General features: G+C 37.6%; 1 protein-coding gene across 6 annotated transcripts in view; it reads right to left on the minus strand.

The window, feature by feature from the left end:
* Positions 1-24,432, minus strand: part of LOC111872164 (PR domain zinc finger protein 10) — a 56,220-nt gene that overhangs the window by 7,273 nt on the left and 24,515 nt on the right. For 5 of the 6 annotated variants that reach the window (XM_023865761.2, XM_023865760.2, XM_023865758.2 and 2 more), the window contains 11 exons: positions 23,258-23,344; positions 20,998-21,202; positions 20,392-20,547; positions 19,385-19,496; positions 17,881-17,999; positions 12,434-12,558; positions 7,625-7,793; positions 4,905-5,093; positions 3,994-4,077; positions 3,043-3,216; positions 1,150-1,318 (listed from right to left, as the gene is read on the minus strand). In XM_023865761.2, the coding sequence (XP_023721529.1) occupies positions 1,150-1,318; positions 3,043-3,216; positions 3,994-4,077; positions 4,905-5,093; positions 7,625-7,793; positions 12,434-12,558; positions 17,881-17,999; positions 19,385-19,496; positions 20,392-20,547; positions 20,998-21,202; positions 23,258-23,344 (1,589 nt within the window). The remainder of the gene's footprint in view (positions 1-1,149; positions 1,319-3,042; positions 3,217-3,993; positions 4,078-4,904; positions 5,094-7,624; positions 7,794-12,433; positions 12,559-17,880; positions 18,000-19,384; positions 19,497-20,391; positions 20,548-20,997; positions 21,203-23,257; positions 23,345-24,432) is intronic. The other variant, XM_023865759.2, reaches the window with a different exon arrangement.

Consider the following 24,432-nt stretch of genomic DNA (forward strand, 5'->3'; position numbering starts at 1 on the left):
TGAGGAGCTACTTCAAGGAAATAGCGACTCCGGTCTAGAAAACCAAGATTAAATGCCATGGGGATTCATTGTGCTGACCATGTGACATCCTCTATCGGCTAAATTTGGCACTAACTTTGTTGACAAGTGGCAGTAACTTGGTCAGTATAGTTCGCTTGCAGACTACAGGCCACGGAGTTTTTGTTGATTACATAATTGGTAATGCTAATAACATCATATGTTTGTAACCCTCATGTTGTAGGTGAGCACTGTTCTGTCCTTGTCTAGAAAGGAGTATTGAGGCAGGAAGTGCACATCTACAATTGTGTTCAGGTTTTTAACTATCACTTTACAACAGTATGGTTTATTCTGGAAATAAAATGCATGCTATAAGCAGAAAACTGGCTTGAAATTTCCGTGTAACATTCTGTCACTAAAATATTTTACATAATAGTCCCAAATAATTACCAGAACATTGTTTATGACCATCATTTGGACATACAAATTAACAGGGACTGTGTGTGCACACGCACATGAATGCGTGTATCAAGCTATGTGTGTTGCAGAAGGTCTATGTCACATATTTTCTGGATTTCATAAATAAGAACAGCCTTACTGTATACATGGTGCACCTCTGTTTTCAGACTAAAGATCAGAATAAAAGGTAGGCGCATGCATGTGTATCATCACTCAACATAAACATGAACCAGCTCCACCAACCTCCCATCATCATCCGATTTATTAAGCTCCATCTTTATGTTATCCCCTCACATATTTGATCTTCCATGTGGTTGGTACCTAAGAAGGTTCTCCCACCAGAATTCTAATTGCATTTCTTGTCTCCCATATTTCACCAAAATGCCCACCCAGTTACAACCCCTCCTCTACCTCAATAATATCGATGTACAGGGAGATTCTGAAAGGTTCTGATGATGGGCATAACACTCATAACTGGTTTCAGGACTTTGTCCATCATCTGGTTTTGGAAATAGAATCCGTTTCCATTCTCAGGTGAAGACGTGGGAGACGCCCACTCTGTTAGGACTGTTAGAAAAAGCTAACCTCAGGTACGTTTTGTAAATTGGATCTGTTTCCTAAACGCTGTGTTCTTTAGTGTTAGATGATGGACAAAACACAAAAACCCAGTAATTCCAATGTACAGGGATATACCTGGAATAATGCTGATTGTCTGTGGAGTGACCACACTGTCTGCTGTGCTCTGCAACTGTACCACTTGCTGTGCCTCACAGGTTGGGGATGCTGGAGCTACTGACACGGGCAAAAATTTTCCACCTTCTGGTCCTCCTGGAGAGTTGGGATTTTTCATGGCACGTGGTGACTGAAACAAATAAGTTACAATTATATGCTGTTTGTGATTAACTTAAATTACTGAATGTTAAGTGCGTCCCTTGTCACCACAGCATGGCGCATCCTCAGGTTCTGGATATGGAGGATAACTGCGAGTGTACTGAATAAGCAGTCAATGACAGCCGAAAAAGGGTGGCCCTTCAGCCTGAGGGTTGGGCTTGGGGCTCGTAGTTCCTCAATGTAAAAAAAAAATTGTTACAAAATGTTACATTATTGAGAATCTGAGCAACTGGTGGGCTCTCAAGGACTCAGCTGCATGCAGTTAGTTACTTGGTTTCCTAATCACCAATAATAATGTCAAAACTGAAAAAAATATTAATATCATGACAGTGGTAAAGTATACAATTCTGTATAAGACTGGTAAGTATTGCTGCAAAAATAGCAACATAAGGCAAGCCAGTATACTATCACTATAATACTGTCACAATGAGAGTAGAAATAAACAGAAAGCAATATCACCTTATCTTATGAAAGAGTCGAGATGAAAGGACAAGACGTGTAGTATGATCAGCTCATTATGAGCCTTTTTTGTGTACAGCTCTTTTAAGAATATTCACTTCCTAAGTGATTTCATCTCTCATTTTAACACGGATAATAACTGTTATGGTTATAACATATTTAAAGTTCAAAATTCTGAACAGAATATAAAATGCTAAACTATACAAAGTTAAAAGCAGTTGTGATCTATAACTATGAATCATGGCACATGAGTGAGACAGATAAATAAATGTGAAATATGTAGGACTGGAAAATTTTTAAGAATGTGTATAGACATTTCACTCAGACAACTGTTTGGAGAATTAGAACCAAGAACTGAGGGAATTACAAGCACATGATCTGATAGCAGAAACAGTTAAAGTCAGTGGAGGCATGTGATCAGAATGGATCAAGCGAGGGAACCAATAAAAATTTCTGAAAGTAAGCCAGAAGGATCATGGCAGTCAAGGTTCAATCCCAGGTCAGTTCATGCGGATATCTGTAATGGACAAAGTGGTACTGGGGGAGGTTTTCTCTAAGTACTTTCAGTTTCCCCTGCGAATTATCACTTTACTAAATGCTTCAGTTCCTTCATAACTCAGGACTGATCTACAGCTATCTACAGCCTAAGTATCAAAGGACTGGTCCCACATCACCCTAACAACAAACAAACAAATGAATAAACAAAACTTATGAAAGAAGATGGCCCAGACAGAAATGGCTGGAAGATGCAGAGAATAACTTATGAGATCTGTGAGCAAAGAGAGACAGACAAATGGCAAATAATGAAGGAGCATGGGCTTCTGTCATAAAATAGGTCAAGGTTCTTAACATGATGACAGAGCGAAGAAGTTAGTAGCTGTCAATTATTTAATTAATTAATTCGCTTAGTGGGGAGTGGAGTCCAACTGGGTCCACTCGCCACAGCGGCCACTGACTGGCCTATTGTACCTGCCCTGGGTGATTATGATGATGGAGAATTTGGTGTAATGAAGATTGGCAGGGGAAACTGAAGTACTTAGAGAAAACCCGCCCCAATGCCACTTTGTCCACCACAAATCCCACTTAACCAGACCCATGATTGAACCTGGGCCAGCCACCGCGGTGGGAAGCCAGTGCCTAACCACTTGAGCTATGGCGTGGCTAAGTAGCTGTCAAGGCTCCTTCTGCAGCTTGGCTTTCTTACAACTGCAATGGAGACCAGCGGATGCTACTGACCTGTTGGTTTTGAGGCAGTAAGTCAACATGCTTCTTGCGCTGGTGTTGGAGCAATTTTGCCTTTGATGCATACTGCTTATGACACCACAGGCAGCCATGTGGATGTGTTGTCACACTGCCCACAGTCTGAGAGAATGTTGGGTTTGGCACCCCTGGAATCTCTGGAACACCTCCCTGATGTGACCACCAGAACAAATCAACATTAACACTGGTGATTTATAAAAATATATGCACAACAGACTAAGAGACGCCGAGGTGAGATTTTTAAGCAGTGTAGGCAGAAAAGCCTAAGCAGAGAGAGGAAATAAGGATTTAAAGATAAACATCTTGGAGGATAAATTAATAAATAACAAAATTAAGATGGTATTGCTGTGTTCTAAAAATGAACACACAAAAAACTCTAAAGATTTTGACTATGAAACTAAAATGAAAACATCCAAGAGGAAGACCAAGATAGAGATGGGAATAACAGATTAGGAAAGATATCATGCACAAAGAAGAATATGGAGGAAACTGAGGAGGAGGAGCTCTGGGAATATAGAGATAAATGAACAGCTAAACAAGACAGAATAAGCGGGAATGCCAAAGGAGGAGGAGGAGGAAGAAGAAGAAGAAGAAGAAGAAGAAGCAGAAAGAGAAAGGTGCATATAACCAATGTCAGAACAGTCAGCACAATTTAAGGTAAAGATCCTACGAGGCTTTCCCTTACTTAAACATGTCACTCCTTTATTGCAAGCAAGGAACTCATAAATCCTGAAAATAAGCAACTTGACAAATAACAGAACATCCATTCGGAAAAGAGAAAGATTAAAGCTTCAACTGTTTGGTACCCTCCTTCACTTCATACCAGTTCTGTAACTTAATAAAGATAGTAAACTTGTGGGAAATAACATTCATGTATTTAGGAATCAAAAGTACTCTTACTTGTCCATGAGAGCAAATATGATTTACCTTCCGTCTGTTGCTCATTGGCAACTCTGCTCCAGGGTGATTTTTCAAGATGTGAGCCTTCCTTTTGGAACTACTCTTATAAATCTGAAATGCAGATAAAAATTATAGGATAAAATCAGTCCTGCATAAATATAACTACCCTATATATACCGGAATCAATGACCTGCAAAGTTTATACAATTAGCCAATTAGTTACCTAACTTTCACAGAGACTAAGTCTAAATTTTCCTGATGATGGTGTGTTATAACAAAAATGACTATTGTTTTGCACATTGGCCACTGCCTTGAGCTTATTCAAGAACAATGTTTTGGAAACTGGATCTGTTTCTGTCACCAGGAGTAAAGGGGGAAAAATTTGTACTCAATAAGGCTCACTGGAAAAAGCTAGTCTCAACGACTGGACAATGGTCCAGTGTTCAAAACTGACTATCTGAAATAGGGTGAACTGAACAAGAATCTGCCCTCCCTTACACTGAACTATTTTACGGCAACAACAAAGGGTTCATACTTGTACAACAACGTCTTGCCCATATATTTTTCAAAGAGTTTTACCTTCTGAGACATAAATTCATGCAGTCCACTGAAAGTCAACCAGTGTTTCAGAGGAACATTCTGCCTCCAACTTCAGGGTCAAAGAATAAGCCAAGCAAGTAGCAACTACAGCCTGCTCTGAAGATGGATGAGGCATGTTCCTCCGAAACATCAAGTGACTTTCCACGGACTACACGGTGTTATACACCAGACGACAGAAACCTTCATGAAAATTATATGTACCTCATACGTGAGAATATTACATATACTTCCTTAGTTGAGTAGATGGTAAAACAGAAATAAAACTAATCATAATAGAAGATTCTAATCTGCATATTGCAATTTCCATCATATTGACGCTTAACAACCACTACATTTACCTTTTCACAATATTGACAGTAATAGTCTCGGGTAGTTTTCAGAATTGGCAGATTAAGTTCAGGAACAGAATCAGGGCTGATGTCAGGATGGCGTTTTGCCAGGTGATTCACAAGCATTCCACGGCGCTTAAATCCCAAGAGACAGGTATGACACTTGTAGATGAAACGATGATAATCTGTTGGAGAAACCTGCAACATAACATCAATACCACCCCACAATCATAATCCAAATATGACAGTTACCCCACAGTATGGTTGATGGATTCTGTGCAATACCAAAACTAATCAGACATCAAACATATTTAATAATGTTGGCACAAGCCTAGCATATCACAATTGGGCATGATCTGTGTACATTCATCAACATCACTTTATTATTTGGTGTTCACTGTCAAAAGCACACATTCATAAGAATAAAGCATAAAAGTAGAGTTGTCCCTGGACTTAATTAAGGATCACACCAATAAGACATATCTCTCTTACATACTATAGGGTTCTGATGACGGTGTATAACACACAGAGATACTGGGTTATCAGACTTTGTCCATCATTTGGTTCCAAATAACCAAGAAAAAACACAACGTTTCAGAAACTGGATCTGTTTCCAACTACGTCCAATGATTGATTTCTAAGGGACCCAACAGAGTAGGTGTCTTCCCTCACCTGAGGATGGAAATAGATCCAGTTTCCAAAACGTTGTGTTTTTCTTGGTTATTTGGAACCAGACGATGGACAAAGTCAAGAAACCCAGTATCTCTGTGTGATATCTCTCTTAATTAAAAACACCATGCTTCATGCTCTGGTCACTTTACACTCAGGAAAATAATCCCCAGTGCTCACTGGGTAGGGGGCTGAACAGGTCCCAGAACCAGTCTGGACACAACAGGAACGAGAAAATCTATTTCCCTGGTGGGAATTTAACACCGACCATCCAACCCACAGCCTATAACTATAAAGATTAACCTACACCAGAACACAAAGAATAAATTGTAACAAAGCACAAAACATAGTAGTTATTCAATATTTACTGTAGTACACATAAAATGTGTTTATATATTTTAGTAGCCCACATTGTTCAATCCAGATCAGAATGAAATCTAGTTGATAAACTGTAGAAAGGATCCAAAATACCAAATATTACTAAGATATAAATGTGAATGAATAGTTGGACATGCAAAAGCTAACATGCACCCACAAAATGATGTGAAATGTCCACAAAGAAGGGTTCTAAATTTGACCACAATTAATTAGTTTTCCAATGCAATATATGTATCTCGAAGAAATTTGGCAATAAATATAGAAATCCACTAGAAAGAAGGGCAGGACAGATGTTCACAAGGATTGCTACATATATCTTCATTAGCAAAACTGCAGGAAATTAACACAAAGCAGTCAACAACTAAGCAACATGCATACCATTGAAACTCTCTCACTGTGTGAATTAATATATGAAGGAAAACCACTTTGCTGTCTTATATATGAACTTCCTACATAACACTTAATGTTGATGACCATGTCTTCAAAGAGATCAGAATGCTTAAATATTTAAGTACGTTGATAACAGGAAAAAATGTAATTATTGAAGAAATCAAGATGAGAGCAGCAGAACATCAAAAATTAAAATATATAAAACAAACGTTAAAGTCAGTTGGGGTGTGTGGCTGTGAAATATGGTCCATGAGCGAAAAGAATGAAAATATGTTAAATATGTGGGAAATTAAAATTTTGATGAAGATGTATGGACCATAATTGAGCACGGTGTCTGGAAAATCGTAACTAACCATGAAATGAGTAAATTACATTGTGGCATGCAGACCCACTGCTAGACAATGATTGTGAAACAAGCAACTATATAACAGTCATTACTAAATAATGGTTCAGAAAACAAGCATGTTCCCATGGCAACAACAGAATACAGCAATAATGGAAGAGATGTTTTCTATGCAGTCCGTGCTTAGATGTTATAAGCAGGAGCAGTTAGCAATTGCAGTTACTTAGAGAACTACTGCGGTTCTGTCGTTGTGAACTGTTGCTGTTAGAAGCTGGTAGTTGAGGTTGGGGACAGTTCAGGAACCCAGAGGAAGGGAACATCACCCGTTGGAAGCCGCTACCAAGCAACAGCAGTGGAGACATGACTGTAGACACCAGTGTGTGTGTAAAAGTGAACTGTAAAGTGTAGTCATGAGTTAAGAGACCAATAAATCCAATTACCAATCCAAATCCCGTCTATAGTCACACTCCACCATATGACAATATGAAATGCTGATGTGGCAGCAGATGTTAAAATAAGGTTAGAATGGTTGGGGCATGACATTAAAATAGGTCTAGCAAAGGAGGACTAAGAACATTTTTAAAGAGAGCCAGAAGGTAGAAGAGAGGGGGAAGTCTCAGACTGAAAAGGCTGGAAGATGCAGAGAATGACTTATAAGAGACATAAGTGAAGAGATGGAGCAAAAGGTAAATGGCAGAGATGAATGAAGATCTGTGTAAAAGAGACAAAGGTTCTTGGAGGACCACAGAGCCATGGAACAACTTGAAAGAAGGAAGGGGAACAAAGAACTATGAATAACAAAACAGTGAAGAAGAAATCAATGAACCTGTAAGTTATCAGACGGATAGTATGAACTATTTTTGTGCTCAGACTGATAGCAACATTCAATTTCTCCAACTATATCACAACCAAGGAAATAAAACAAACTTGCAGTGCAAGATAGCATTACCTGTACCTTAGGCATGAACTTCTTGGCTGTTGGTGCGCGATGAAGTTTCATAGCAAGTCGCAGCTCTCGTTCGGCTGAATGCATACGGTTCGTATGTTCTTTCAACTTGTCCTTGCGTTTAAACTGTTTCCCGCAATTGGCACACAGGAATTCACGATGATCTGAATGCCTTTTGAATAGAGAGTAGAATTTAAGACTAGTAACAGAATTTTTAAATTTACCAAGCTCACAATGCAGAAGAGAAACTATAATAACAGAACACAAAAAATGGGTCAGAGGATTTCTCAGAATGTGGAGTCAGAAAACATATATAAAGAGAAATTCTGTGAACAATTTTCATTCCTCTTACTGTCTCCTCTACTTAATCCACCTAAATTTTGCTATAAACTGGCTAAACTCACTGATCTCATAGTTAACAACTTTTCCCTGTCTACCTCACAAATTAGTTCTTTGTCAAAATGCAAAGAATTTTATAAAATGGAATTGGCAATACTACAGTCAATCTTCATGCTACTTACATCCATCATAATGCACTGTGAAATGAGTGAGAATATTTTAGAAAACATATATATAAGAACACATATAAGTAATACAGAAATATATTCTAAGGGCAATGTTTTCATCATATTTTTTTTTTATTCTGCAAATTGGCCACCCACCTAATTTACTAAAGGATTGTAGTACTGCATATGCACAAGGTAAAAATTAACTAATTCCATGGAGCTGAGATATTCTTGAGAAGCTACCAGTTTCTCAAAAAATTACCAGCATTTTTATAAGACCTGAAAGCTCATTACCATGTTTACAATGGTCCCAATCCAAAGCCAGATGAATCAGTCCACATCCTCTCACCCTATTTCTTTCAGATCCATATTAACAGTGTCCTTCTTCAGGCTTCTTACCCAAGCTCTGTATATACTTCTCTTCCCACCCATGCATACTACATGCCCTATCCATCTCATCCTCCCTTATTTGATAATTCTAATAATATGTCGAGAGATCAAATGACAGGAGGTTGGAGAAAACTGCATAACGAGGAGCTTCATAACTTGTACTCTTCTCCAAGTATAATTAGAACAATCAAGTCAAGGAGGATGAGGTGGGCAGGGCAGGTAGCATGAATGAGGGAGAAGAAGAATGCATATAGAATATTGGTGGGAAAGCCAGAAGGAAAGAGGCCACTGGGAAGACCAAGGCATAAGTGGGTGGACAATATTAAAATGGATCTTAGAGATAGGATGGGATAGATTGGATTGATCTGGCTCAGGATAGGGACCAGTGGAGGGCTCTTGTGAGCACGATAATGAACCTTCTGGTTCCATAAAATGCTGGGAAATTCTTGAGTAGCTGCAGAATTGGCTTCTCCTCAAGAAGGGCTTAGCTCCGTAAGTAAGTAAGTAAGTAATATTTGGTGAGGAACACAAATTGTGAAGTTTCTTGTTATGCAGTCTCTTCCAGGCTCCTGTTACTTTAGCCCTTTTCATTCTAAATATTCTCCTTGGTTCGCTGTTCTCAACCACCCTCAGTCCATGTTCTCAGACCAAGTTTCACACTATACAAGACTACAGGCAAAACTGTATTTTCACGTATTTTAATCTTTACATTTTTATGTAATAGATAAGAGGAGCAAAGTTTCTAAACCAAATGGTAGCAAGCATTCCCAGAATTTAACCTTCTCTTTAATTTCTTCATCAATGCAATTCTCATCTGTTAGTACTGCTCCCAAATATTTGAACTTCACCTTATTTTCAAAGCATCTACTTACTGGTATCTTTATGTTATGATTTTGGCCTGCAGTTTGGTGACAAGAGGTAAACATATACTTAATTTTCTGTTCTCCCTCATAAATTAACATCATTAGTATGCACCAAAAGCTGATGTGTCCCATTCAATTCTACCTTGTTTTCTTTGCCCTTCCTAATCGCAAAACTAAAAAGCGATGGCAAGAAAGAATATCCTTGTTTCAAGCCATTCTGAATAAGAAATGTGTCAGATGCCTATTCGTCTAAACAAGACTTTACTATAGGTTTCATTTGAACATACTTTCATTACTCTACTCAACAGTAAACAATCTCCATGAGAATATCATATAATACTTCCATTACAACATAAAACTGTAGAAATGGTGAAATATGTCACAGAAAACATTTATGGGCCTAATGGCTTAAACTCAAGATGCATAATTAATATCATCTTCAGAGAAACTTCAAAACGATGGATAAATTTTGATATAACAACGATGATTTAACAAAGAGAAACATACATAATATAGCAAATAAGATTCTAAGAGAATATGAATATCAAAACAGAGTATATGCACATAAAATGCTCTGTTCCTCTTTATCATTATATTTACTGAACATAAAGGCAAGCAAACAGAACTACTTGTCAGCACAGAAAATGAAAACAGATCAAGCACTGTACAAATCATTACAAAATAAGTAACAGGAAGCAAATCTCAGACATACTGTTATATCTAAAGTAAATAAAACGTATATGCAATAATGTTGATACATAACTGAATATGAATTTTGCCTATCTAATTACAAAATTATGATCAAATTACCATCATGTCATGTAATATTTCTGATGCTCAGTAAGACAAACTATTATGAAGGGCATAAATTGGCTAAACGTCTTTAAACTGGTGAAATTCCATTATTTCTGACTTAAAACCCTGGTATCTTACACGTAACTTTCACTGCATAGGATCTTGATTTAAGTATTTAATACACATGGAAGACCAAAAAAATGTGTATGTACTTAGGCACAAAACTAACAAAATCTGATGTGAGCCTTCTTACAGAGCATTGGATACAATGTTTTTATCAGGTTACTGCTAGAGGAAAAACCTATGAAGGAAAATATATAAAATATTGTGACGTGTTGCACTATGGATGATGCCTCTCCCCCCCCACCACCAGCCGTGACGCGCCGAGCGGAGCTGAAGTTAGCCGAGTCCCAGCATACTGGTCACTATGCAACACAAGTCAACAGCAGTGATGTAACACGGGACGCCACAGTTGCTAAGTAGAAGTAAACAACTCCCAACAGTGTTGCTAGGCTATCGGCTACCATGGTGACAGACAACAGTGGTGCCGATTACGTGGCTGTTTTCTGTGCTGTCCGGAACAAGGCTAAATAAGGAGCAGCGAAGATTATTCAGTTTGGTTCTCGAGCTACGAGTTAAGAGTCAGCCAGGCAGTCAACCAGTATTTGCAGTGTAGTATTTGTGATACTGCCGAAGGCAGTAATTGTGGATCTGTAAATTGTCTGATTGTAAGAGCAAATGTGCAATAAATTCGCTACATCCAATAAGGCGTGAAGTTATTTGTCGCGTTATACACCTACACATGTGACAATATATTAATGGAATAGCTGAGAAAGGGTGAAATACTTAGCACAGCAAGACCCGACAGATATGCTATCAGAAGGCAATACTGCCTATTACATCCATACTGTGAACATTCCCACTGAAATGTCAGCATCAACTGGTTATTAATATGTAGCAGGGAGTCAGGAACGGTCAACTGTCAAAACTTGACTTCTGATCTGACATGTCATAGTCAGCTTCAATATATGTCAATTCTACGTGCCACGGAGAAGGAAAATAACTGTCCTTGCCAGTTCCACAGACCACCCCTTTTTTAGGATGCAGATTTTTACAAAATGGAACTGATGATATGGAGGAAACCTTTTATTCTGGGTACATCACCTAAATATCACATATCAAAGGGAATTTGACCCCCAAGGTGTCTCCACCTTGTCATGGTAGTGGGGCTTGCATGACTCTGTGACCTGGAGAGCTATGCCAGTGGTAGTTTAACTACAGGTATGATCATCCATGCCGGAAAGTTCAAAGGGTAGAGTCCAGATTAAGAGAGATACCCTTGTCCTCCAGGTTTGGGGTTGGGCATGAGGCTAACAACCTCATCCTGTAAAAAGAATTTTGTTCAGAAACCTAACAACCAGCCTCGGTCATCATGAGTGGATCCATTCCTATGGCAGCACGTATTGGTTGTGGAGACTGGTTCTAGAGGAGGCCAAGGCTCACCCAGGGCTGTAGCATTGAGTGGTAGGTAGGTAGGTAATTGTAATTTGAATGAAAATATTTCTAAAAATATTACTGTATATATATATATAACTCTGTGAGTCAGGTCACACGCTAGTCTAGACACACATTCTTTAGCCCAGCCACCATACAACTTACATTATAAAAATTCACTAAGAACATAAAAATGTAGGAATTTTCAAGACAGCATAACAGATGATTGCATCTTGAATTAATTACCTATTATGACAGAAATGGAAGAAAATTTTATGATTTCATCTCTTACATTGCAACACCATACTCAGACTGTGTGTGGAATATACATATTTATTAACAGGAATAAAAAATCCTCATTTCTTAAAGTCTATTCAATTCCTGCTTGAAGCCCAGTACAACCATAATTTAAAATCAGGCACATGAAACAATACAAAAGATAGACTGAATGTAAATTACAGACAGCATTCTATATCAAGTGAGAAACTGAACACTTTCCAGCTGCTTCTATGAACTTCATCTGCTTTTAATCATTTCCAAAAGTGGTCATGCCTTGGCTCCAACAGCACCTTGGATATAAAAGATATTGTTGACATAACCTTTACAGCCTGAAATCTATATTATACAGCAACAGGCATGCCTCTTGGCTATATACCATGTCCCTGCACAAATACTGAAAGACTGTAAAGTTCAGCCAAATCACCAAACAGTTATAAACCAGTCTTTAAATCCTGCATATGCAGGAAGGAAGAGTGAGGTGTTACCTGAGCATATGCATTCTGAGTTTGTCGAGCGTTGGGAAGAGGTTGGAACAATGCAAGCAAATGTGCTTCCTGTCACTGTGGAATGCTCGATTGTGTTTACGGAGCAGACTGTACTCATCAAACACCTAGCAGAGACAGACCCAGAACAGACAAACAAACAAACATCTAGATAAAACAAGACAAACAAGACTAGCAAATGCTGTATGATATAAAGGGCTTACTGTCATCACCATGACACAGACAAAATAGCTCAGTGTTTCACAGAACAAAGTCACAAAATGTCTCTTGTGAGAGCACAACACAGTATACAAAAGACATAGCTTTAGTCTGATAATATGCACAAAATTAAGGTTGTCCCTGTGCTTAATTAAACACCATGCCACAGAGACATATGAAGGAGTAGAGGTATGGCTCCACACATTTTTAACCTCGGTACTAGATAGTGTGTGGTCAGCTTGACACCACAGCTTCTTTACCCCTGGCAAAATACACACTTTTCACTTTCAAATTCCAAGTATCATAAGAGATTTTCTTTCTTACAACACTGCATCCTGCTTGTGTAATCTTATAAATGAATATTGTATGCTTTCACACAAGCTTTATTTCCATCAATACTGCCAGTTTCATTGCCCATTGACTGAGATATATTCAATATATAAATCAATAACTATCATAAAATATTGCAGAATCAGTGCCCCGTGGCTTACTGCAAAGAAATCTGGTAGTCTTTGTGCTTGATACACAGGATTAGGCTTTCTCCTGGAAGTGAGTATCAGTTCCAGGGCTTATATATCTACAAAAACATAACATATGTGTATTTCCTGGTCCAAATTTCAATCCGAACCACTCACTGAACAACAGCGAACTGAAAAACAAGCTACAGAATCTGGCTAATTCTGTGAAGAAAATTTCAACTGTAGCTTCACAGAAAGAAAATGTTGTAAAATACATCTGTCTGTGTCATCAGCCCTTTACTCAAACAGACGCCAATAAAACACCCAGATACTGTAATAAATAAGCAAACGACAGTACAAAGTCACAGAAAACTGAGAACAAGAAACACTGAAAAAGACATTGTATTCATGAGCATTTTAAAAGTAACAATCACCATGCCACAAAAATGAACAATTTCATAATGAGATGTGCAAGAATAGTTTAAGGCTTTGTGATCTTATTCTGTTCATGTAATAACGGAAAGAAGATCAATGTAACATAATGATATAGTTCAAAACATAACATGTATGAGTTACATAAAATAAAAATTACTAACAAGATTATCAACATATATACTACATAAAGAATACAATGTTTCTGGATGTCACACTGGATTGTCTGGAAGATGTTTACCAGTGTTTTGTAGGAAGTGTGCTGCTTCCATCTTCAAGGTTAGCTCTGAGAACTTCTGTTTTCCCTTGTCAATAATCATTCCACCATTGCTCCATTCTTTCATCTATCATACAGAGCTGCTACAATGTGTGGCCTAAGTACCAAGGGACTTAACCTCAATTCCTCCACCACAAAAATAAATATTGGCAGAGTGTGGAAAAAGTGATGCAGATACAAACAGAAAAAGGGAGCCCATAGACAGGGCATTGCAAATAAGAATGGTGGAAGGATCTGAGACCCTTAGAGGCCATTGGGTGCCTATTTCTGCATACCTCTATTCTTTAAAATGAGCCTATTGAAGGCACTGGACTCTTTCACTATTCTCATTATTCATGTTGGCTTATTTGGGGCACAGGCCATAACCATTTCTCTTAATATCTGTACAACTTTTTTAATTCTTGACCTACTCTTGTCCTAATATATGAAAAATCATATTGCTCTAATATTCTTGGAACCACTTGTAAGACTGCATAGCAACACATCCTAGAAGACATGTTCCTCATAGTCACTGCCATAAAAACTTCATATTTCGTATAATACATACATGTTCCTTGTGTAAACGACATATTTTTACACTTCTTGATTTGTTGTACTGCAGTAACAAATGGAACTAGATTTTTTATATGCGCTAACTTCCACATTAAATATAATACAAGAGATGTAGATCCTTACTGCCTAAATGCTGAGGTGTATATGAACTTCAGAAACTAAATATACATATCCAAAACAAAGCAAGAACTTCATATCCGCTTCAAAAATGAAGAAAGCAGTCTTATGGGATGTGGTGCTGTGTAGTTGTGTTAACCGACGTTCCTCCGAAACGTTGGTTAACACAACTTCTACATGGCGTCACATCCCAGAAGACTGCGTTCTTCATAGTCACTGCTGCGAAAACTTCAAATCTTACACTATGACTCGCACCTGTCACACATCTCTCTTTGCTATATTACAATGGTGCATGTGCTGGTTGCAAGAATACTTATTCTTGCAGTATGTGCATATGCTAATATTATCATTGTCTCTATTTGCATGGCTTAATCTTCCACCCTAAACATGGAGGCAGTATGGCCCTCTGAAACAATGGTGAATGTCTACCAGACTATATGGCATCACATCCCAGATGACAGTACTCTTCACATTAACTGCTGTGAGAACCTTAAACCTCATTTATTTGTATTTCATGTTAAAAAGGGTATAAAATTTTATCACAGTTATATCAAACGCATTTCTAATCTCTAGTCTTGAACCCTGTCATAGGCTTGTATATAACTAAACCATGGATAGGTTAGGGTTTTTATGCAGTTTCAAATATGTAACAGAGATGGAGGTTAATCACAAGACCATAGTCTTCTGGGACATGACGCTTGAAGTTTGATAGACAGGTTCTAATGTTTTAGAGAAATGTTGGTACCTATCTACCAAACTGCAAACAGTGAATCCCAGAAGAATGCAATTTTAATACTCACCAGCATGAGAATCTTAAATCTCATACAGAAGTTAATTTCGCATAAAAATCATGTTTCAATAAGTTTCAGTGTTACATCCAACAAAGCAAACAATGGCCACAGAACTATTAAAATAATTTAATCTCTTTATGTGAAATGAAGAGTCAGAATATGATACCATAGTTTACTGCATGATATCAGACAATCCTGACAGAATAAAATGTCTAAATACACTCAGCCATTATGGCTATAAATGAAACAAGAAAGCAAAAAAAGGGTTCGATTTTCTGACTTTGAATAATGCAATGAAATGCTAAATGCTTCCATTTATTTTTTCTGTTATATAATATTTTGCACCTCTGCAACTATGTTAACGGTGATCTTCCAGTAACTGACTCCATGGAGTAGAGCCCTTCTTGAGAAATCCAGAAAGATTAATAAATTCTTTAGCAGAAGAATGCAAACTTCAGATGTTCTGAGTTAAGAAACTGGGATTCCAATACTGTCACTAAATCATACAAATATTAACATATAAATGCAATGCTTACATTTAATAACACATCATCAGTCATAGTTGCATTACTATATGTTTCCAAACTAGCATAAATAGAACAGAGAATAAATAAATGGCAAAGAATGAGCGAGCAAACAGAACACTGGATGAGAATCAATTTGCAGCAACCAACGCTGGGCACCTGAGCATGTGGAGCTTCAATTTATCTGGGCGGGTAAATTCCTTTTCACACAATCCACAAGGAAATCGTCTGCCACCATGGAATGCACGCTGATGCCTATTTATCTGACTGTACTCGTCAAACACCTGGTAGGTCAACAGGATCATTAAACAGTGTTCCAGTTCTGTCATAGTCACAAAGAATAGTTTAATATCGATTGTTCCTTTCCTCTTTAAGTCATTTATCGCAATATTACAAAAGTGGCAGCACTGTATTCCAGTTGAAAGAGCGAAGAGGAGAAATGGTCAAGATAGGTACAATATAAATGCCATGGAGTAAATCATTATGAAGTAGCTTCAAACTCAAGAAAAAAGATCTTAGAACTATTAATGGCCATAAAAGTACATACAAAAGAAATTAAAATATATTAATGCTGTGAAATATGCATAAAGACTTCAAGAATTAATTTGTTTCTACTCATTGGGAAATATCTATGAATGTAAAGTCATACTGATAGTCACAGATCCAAATCCACAACCCATTACCAACACACACCCATACATCTATTTATTCAGTCTATCCATTCTATCCATGCTCATCCTAGTCAGCAGTCCATCCCATACATTCCACTGAATCCACCAATTTATCCAACAATTAACCATCCCATACAACAAACACAACAAGTGTATGGTTTATTATTATCCTTATAAAATAGAAAGTCGGCATGTACTGTCTTCACTCGCTTGGAAACCGGGATCGTGGGTTCAAATCCCACTCAGGGCATGGATGTTTAGTTTGTGTGTGTGTGTTTTTCTGTGTTTGTGTACAAGTAGAGGCCTTGCGCCAAGCTGATCACCCACCCAAGGAGTCCTACCGAATGTGTAAGATCTAGAAAAACCGAAGTGAACGGAGAAGTTCATGGAGGTAGGCCTAGGCCCACTGGGGCTCTAGTGCCAAGGAAAGAAAGGAAGAAAAAGTTAAGTTTTCCCTATGCTAAATTAAACACGCCATAACGATGCAAAGTGGAACGAAAGTACAGCTGCATGCATTCTTGAGTGATTCATCATTCATGACAAAAAAAAAACATATTTGAAAATGTCATATATTTATAAAAAAAACTCTTGTGTTCATATGAAGTTTAAAAATCTTATGTTAAATGAAGGTAGTTCAGCTTAACAGTTTCATATACTTGAATGACATACATATGCTTCTTAACATAAAACAATGCATTTCTCATATCTGCGGACAAATCACTCTGTAATTTTGGCATACTTCACTTGCACAGCCATAACAGCTTATGAATTACTGGCATTAAATTTGCAGATCCAAACTCTTACACCTATGTGGTAACAATACTGATTCTGTTGATGGAGAATTATAAAAATACAGTAATATTTTCATTAAAAATGTTTTGAAAATTAATTCCATGATTCCAAATTTAAATTATTTTGGAGAACAAGTCCAAACAGAGGAAAAAAAATAAAGGTAAATGCTTTATAAGTAATTATCCTTATTATTCAAGCACCCGTCAATAATGTAACAATATTTTTTTTTTAATATAAAACACATCTAAAATATGTTTTTCTCTGAAAGTGCCACTTTGATACTTTGTGAACAGATTATTGTGTGGGGTTTGTAAATTGTCTAAACACACAACACTGTTATAAGTATTTGTAGTTATGACTTGCAGGTCATTAAATAAACCAGTTAACAATCTGAACGGCATGGCACTTTTAGTGAGAAACATATTTGAGATGTCTTTTATATTTCAAAAAAATATTGTTGCATTATTGATGGGGTCTTTAATAATAAGGATAGCGCCTCAATGCAACAGGATGCTGAAATATAACTTTATAAGTAATGTTCATCAAGGGCAATTTATATTTCTGAAGTAACATTTCTATTTTAATAAAGCACCCAAACAAAGAAAGCGAGAACTTACCTTCGTGCACTGCCGACAAGTGAAACGTCCATTTACTGCATGAATAGGAATGTGTTCTTTCAAAGCAAGGTACTGATCAAACACTGTCTTGCAGATGCAACATTCAAAGCTCTTCTTTTCTGTTTGGAATGAGACAATCAGCGATTAGTGAACAGGACAAAAAAAGTAGGATTTCTGAAGTAGGATCCCACATTTTAGGCAAAGTTCAAGCTTAAAACTGATATTCCCTTCAAAATATCATACAAAATATAAAGTTATACCTGCTCACACAGTTTCTCCTTACTTAAATCATCATTTAACATGAACTACGACAAAAAGTATAAATAATTCCTACACTTCCAAATTTTATATTTTACCCTTCCCATTTTCAAGGTCACGGGTTCAAGTCCTGATGAGATCCTTGAATTTTTTCAATTTACCTAATCCTTCCAACTGCACTATGGCCCTGGGGTCAACTCAGCCTCTAACAGAAATGAGTAACAGGAATAGTCTGGGGGGTAAAGGGTGGCCGGTGCGTAGGGCTGACAACCTTGCCACTATCTGTGAGCTGATAGTCTAGAAAATGTGGAAACTCAACATCTCACAACCTTATGGGCCTCCATGGCCTGTTAGAGGGATACATTTACTTTTACTTTACCCTTCCTATTTTCAGACAAAATTTCAAAAGAATTTAATATTTATTTTTTAAATTGTACCAGTCAAATACAAGCATCTAGGATCATTCACAAGAACTGGAATAAGAGCAATGTAAGATTTTAAATTACAGTAACTTCATACTATACGGCATGTATGGGGAATGGGGGGTGCTGGTTACATGAATCTGCATGTTACATGAGATACCAAAAGCAAAAACAAATCTTTGCTTCAGTTCTCGAATGGAAGTTTTCCTAGGTGAAACCGCAAACTGATGAATGAAAGACATACAGGGTGGGGGAAGGGTGCAGACAGACAAAGAGTGAGGGAGACAGTGTAAGTATTTAAATTGTCATTCAGATTAAACAGTTTTAAACACCAATTCATAAGGATGCATAAATGCAATTCTGTGCTTATCTTAAGCATAATGCGCTAAATATTTATCAGAAAAGAAAATGCTGAATGAAAGTTGTAGAGATAAATGAGACATAACATTTTATCTTCACTGTTGTTTTCCACAACAAATCGGACAGTATGAGTACATTTCTGAATGTCTATATTCAGCAATATCAAATACATTGGATATCTGTGCTTTTGATTATTTCTGCATTTTCCTCTTCACTAGCAGTAGTAACAGGATGTACTCTTTGTTACTACTATACTGAACATCTCAGCTTGTTATCCATACAACAGACAGAAAAATCTTATACATATGGCACATACATAAATTTGAAAAATATTTGAAACAATTCAAAATTACAAGTTTTATGTATAGAGACTGAAGATAAGGTCATAAACATGATATGAATTTATTTTAATCCCTCAAGCTGATAAGCAATGTATTAGTGTAAACTAACAGACTTTAGCATACCTGAGTGGATTTTGACATGGCAGGCTACAGCTGAATTATTGAGAAAACGCTTATAGCATATGTCGCATTGCAATGGTTTGGATTCCTCAGCCCCATGTACCAGCATATGACGCTGTAAAATACACACATACACACTAAACATAATACGGCAAAGGAATAAATCATGCAATATTACAGAATTCTTACAACTTCCTCACTCTGCTTCCAACGACCTATTAGCTTACAGATAACACCTCAGTTAAGGGATGAAGATGTCAAAATCTGCCAGACTGTCACAAAGACTGGAAATATGATTCATCACACTCAAGTATCCCTAGCAAATTGCTGGCACCTAATTACCAGAGCTATGGCACAACCAACAGGCACATTTCAAAATTAAGTACATATGCCTTTCAGACACTGGTCCTTGTTGACTGTGACAGCTACAGAGAAACAGCACTGAACCTATGTTTGGCTGTGGTGAAGGCTTTACAGAAATATGCACTAAGTCTTCTAGGGTGATCAGCAGTATTAAGAACAGAGACAAAAACCAAGGTTTTAAAGAAATATGCTTCTGAAAACATAGATGTGCTTGTAATTTTAAAAAAGATATTTCATAACCCAACTCCGTTGGGCAAAATCCTTCTTGGGAACCTAAGGTTCATTATGTTGTTAATGAGAACCTACCACTGGACCCCAGCCTGAGGAAGAAGAATGCAGTCACATACTCACATTCTATTCCTTTAAGACCCATTTCAACATTCTCTTCCCATATACATTTAGGTCACCAATGTGGTCTATTCACTCCTAGTTTTCTAAACAGTTTTGTATAGATGTCTCATCTCCCTTCATGTGTAATCCATCTCACCCTCCTTGATTTCATTACCTTAGTAATATTAATGAAGTGCAAATGATGAAGAAAACCATAGAGCCCAAGAAATTGAGATTAGTCTGCAGAATCTTGTCACAAGTTTTGCCTTAACAGTAACATGAACTAACTTTACAATGGTAAAGGGGTATGCACCCACCTGAAGGCGATCATCTGTAGCAAAGCTTTTGTAACAGAGCTCACACTTCCATGGCTTCGCAGGGTTTACAGAGCGCATTCGAGGGCGTGGTTGTGGATGAGTCAGCTTACCATGAGCTGTCACATGTTCAATCAATTCTTTTTTACTGGGAAATTCCTGGAGGGAAAAATATATATGTATATTAAACAAAATAAAAGTTATATTACAGCACACAGAGTTACGGCTAGAGGTATAAATACAGCACGAAACAGCACACTTAAAATGCTTTAAGTTAACATGTTCTATGTGTCACTTTTGTAGAGTGTCTTCTCTTCTATTGCCTTCTTAAAATGTATTATGCACAGTTCTGCAGTAAGAATGGATAAAACTTCAAACATCCAATTACACTGAAATTCTGATTTAGTATTCTGGCATTTAGTGAATTTTATTTTATGGTTTGAAGCCTCAAAATAAATAGTATGTATTTTTCTCTATTTAGTGAACTTAATTTTAGCACATATCCTCCATTACAGAGCACAATGTAATTCAGTTTCAAATTTTCTGCTATTTTCACATTTATCAAATTCAGAATGCTTCCTCTGGTCCTGTATGTTGCCTATGCTGTACCTGAGTACATTGTGGACACTGCACATCTCCATTTTGCACAAGGAATTCCCCGGCATGGTAGACTGAATGGAAATCAGACGGAAGTCCTGTAATAGTCTCTGCTTCTTCTAAGTTGTCTGCTGCGTGGGCTAGTGTATGAAGATTAAGTACTGAAGCACTGGTGAAAGTCAGACTGCAGTGTGAACATAACCATTCTTTACTGGGTCTGAAACATAAATGAAACATGCATCTACATACATCAGTTTCAATAATCTCCTCTTTAAGCTATAATCATATGTGAACACAAAAATTAGAATATACAAAACTATAATTTTGCCTGTAGTTCTGTATGGGTGCGAAATTTGGTCCCTGACATTAAGGGAGGAACATAAACTGAGGGTATTTGAGAACAGGGTGTTGAGGAGAATATTTGGACCAAAGAGGGATGAAGTGACAGGAGGTTGGAGAAAACTGCATAATGAGGAGCTTCACATCTTGTACTCTTCTCCGAGTATAATTCGAATGATCAAGTCAAGGAGGATGAGGTGGGCAGGGCATGTAGCACGAATGGGGGACTACAGGAATGCATATAGGATATTGGTGGGAAAGCCAGAAGGAAGGAGACCACTGGGAAGACCGAGGCATAGGTGGGTGGACAATATTAAAATGGATCTTAGAGACACGGATGGGATGGTATGGTTTGGATTAGTCTGGCTCAGGACAGGGACCAGTGGAGGGCTCTTGTGAACACGGTAATAAACCTTCGGGTTCCATAAAATGGTGGGAAATTCTTGAGTAGCTGCAGATTTGGCTTCTCCTCAAGAACCTATCTACCACATTACACAGCATTACATCTCAGAAAACTGTGATCATTAAATTCATTACCGTGAGAATCTCGGTTTTTATGCCAATACAGCAATCTCTGACAAACAGCAGGGTTAAGTTCCTGAAAAAAACTTCAGTCATAACATCAAAACTTTATAGGAAACTAGAAGTTAGGCAAACCAAAGCAACTGTTAACTCTCATCAAAGCCTATGCACATATAAAACATTAATCAGCAAACCTGAAGAACATTTGGGAGACAAAGACACATGTAAAAAAGTAAAGCTATCCCTGTAACATGATGTGAAGGCCCATAGGGTTGTGAGACGTTGAGGGTCCCACACTATCTAGACAATCAGCTCAAAGATGGCAGTAAGGTTGTCAGCATTACTCGCCAGCCGCACTTTACTCCCCAGCAAAATTATTTAATTAATTCCTGGTACTCATTTCTGTTAGAGGCTGAGTCAACCCCAGGGCCACAGTGTGGCTGGAAGGATTAGGTCAATTGAAAAAAATTCAATGACCTCATCGGGACTTGAACCCACAACCTTCCGGCTTGTAGCATAGTGCCTCAACCAACTACACTACTGCGTGGGGAGACAAAGACATAGAAGGGAATATAATATTTTCTGTGCAAAAGCCACTGTTTTCTTCCATAGTGTATTCAAATTAAAAATGGCAAATACCTGAAATGTACATTTGACAAAATCATGATTCACAAGGGATTTCTGTATACTACTGGTCCATGTGAAATAATACAGAATCATCTGCATTACACCAACATATAACAACAACTGTGCAGTTTTCTGATTTGTTTTAGCCAAATTCATAAGAATAAAATCCAAATATCTGTGCTGAATGTAGTTCAGTTGCATTCTACTGTCAAACAAAGGTTGATACTTCAGCTTTCTAAAATGGTTTGTCTTTAGTAATTTTAAATTCACCTTACTTGTATATTCTTAACTGAACCTTTATCAGCCATGTGTCACACTATTATGACAGCAAAAGCATGCAATCCAATGGACAAAGTGACACATTTTAACACAAACATTATTAACCCTGATTTAAAAGTCAGTATTCAGCACCTGTATTAGCAGGGGATTTTTAAATCCCCATACCCTGATCTAGGGTCTAGTGCTCAGAGTCCCTGCCTACAATCCAGAGGTCCTGGGTTCGATTCCCGGCACTACCAGATTTTCTGAAAAGTAGTGGTCTGGAACGGGCTCCACTCAGCCTCGTGAGGATAACTGAGGAACTATTTCAAGGAAACCGAAGTTAAGAGTCGTGGGGATTTGTTGCGCTGACCACACGACAGCCTCTACCTGCTAAAGGTGGCACTAATTTCGCCAACAAGCGGCAGTCATTCAGTCAGTATAGTTTGCTTGCGGATTCAAGCCACAGAGTTTTTTTTTTTTCCACTCCTGCTAATGTTCATTTTAAATTCATGGCTTAACTCACCCTGGTGGTTTCTTCTTCATACATGCATTAGAAGCATGAACCCCGTTGCTTTCACCCTCCTGATTCTTATGGTGTTTTCGAACATGTCTGTAACATAACATCACATTAAAAATAAGACATGACTAAGTTAAAGTCAACGAAAAAAGAGTAAAGGCTATTTTGTGTTTGTTTCTTTCAGACATTTAATATGAAGCACTCTATAAAAACCCTGCACCAATTTTGAACAAGGACATTACGAGTCTATAAAAATCTATGAAAGAAGCTTTTCTTAATTTGGAAACAGCAGCAAAAAAGATGAATCTACAAATTAACCAAAATAAAACAAAGTACATGCCAGTAACCAAGAAAGACTGTGCTACTGGACCTACATATATTGAAATTGGCTCATATAAATTTGAGGTTGTATGTAGTTTCACTTACCTTGGATCAGAAGTTAACTGTAAAAATGATATCAGTCATGAAATAAAAAAGCGTGTACTTGCAGCAAATAAATGTCTCCATGGCCTTAGGAAACACCTGAAATCCCAATTAATACCCAGGAAAACCAAAATTATGATGTATAAAGTGCTTATAAGATCAGTGTTATCTTATGCCTCTGAGACTTGGCCATTGTCAAGATCGGATGAAAGACTGTTAAGCATATTTGAAAGGGGGATCTTGAGATATATCTTTGGACCAGTGGAAGAAAATGGAATATGGAGGAAGAGGTATAACCATGAGTTATACAAACTATTTAATGAACCAGACATTACTGGATTTATAAAGGTGAAAAGGCTTGAATGGGGTGGACACATAATATGTGCGAGCGAGAATAGAACCATCAAGAAAATGCTTAACACCAAACCAGAAGGAAATAGGAGAGTGGGAAGACCAAGGTTAAGATGGGAACAATGTGTGTGGCAGGACATAAGAATTTTGGATATACAAGGTGTGGCAATAAAGAAACCGGATTCATGCTCTAACCCTTTATTAAAAAAAAATCAGACAGTCGAAATGTTATCCCCTTCAATGTAGTCCCCTCCCCGATCCCTACACCGCTCCATGCGAATTTTCCACTGTTGGAAGCAGTGCTGCAGGTCATCTTGTGTTATGCTCTTCAAGAGTTGCGTCGCTTTTGCTTTCACTGCATCCACGGACTCGAACCTGGTCCCTTTCAGCGCAGACTTGATTTTTGG

Source organism: Cryptotermes secundus, unplaced genomic scaffold, assembly GCF_002891405.2.
Source record: "Cryptotermes secundus unplaced genomic scaffold, Csec_1.0 scaffold581, whole genome shotgun sequence".
In the NCBI taxonomy this organism is placed as follows: Eukaryota; Metazoa; Arthropoda; class Insecta; order Blattodea; family Kalotermitidae; genus Cryptotermes; species Cryptotermes secundus.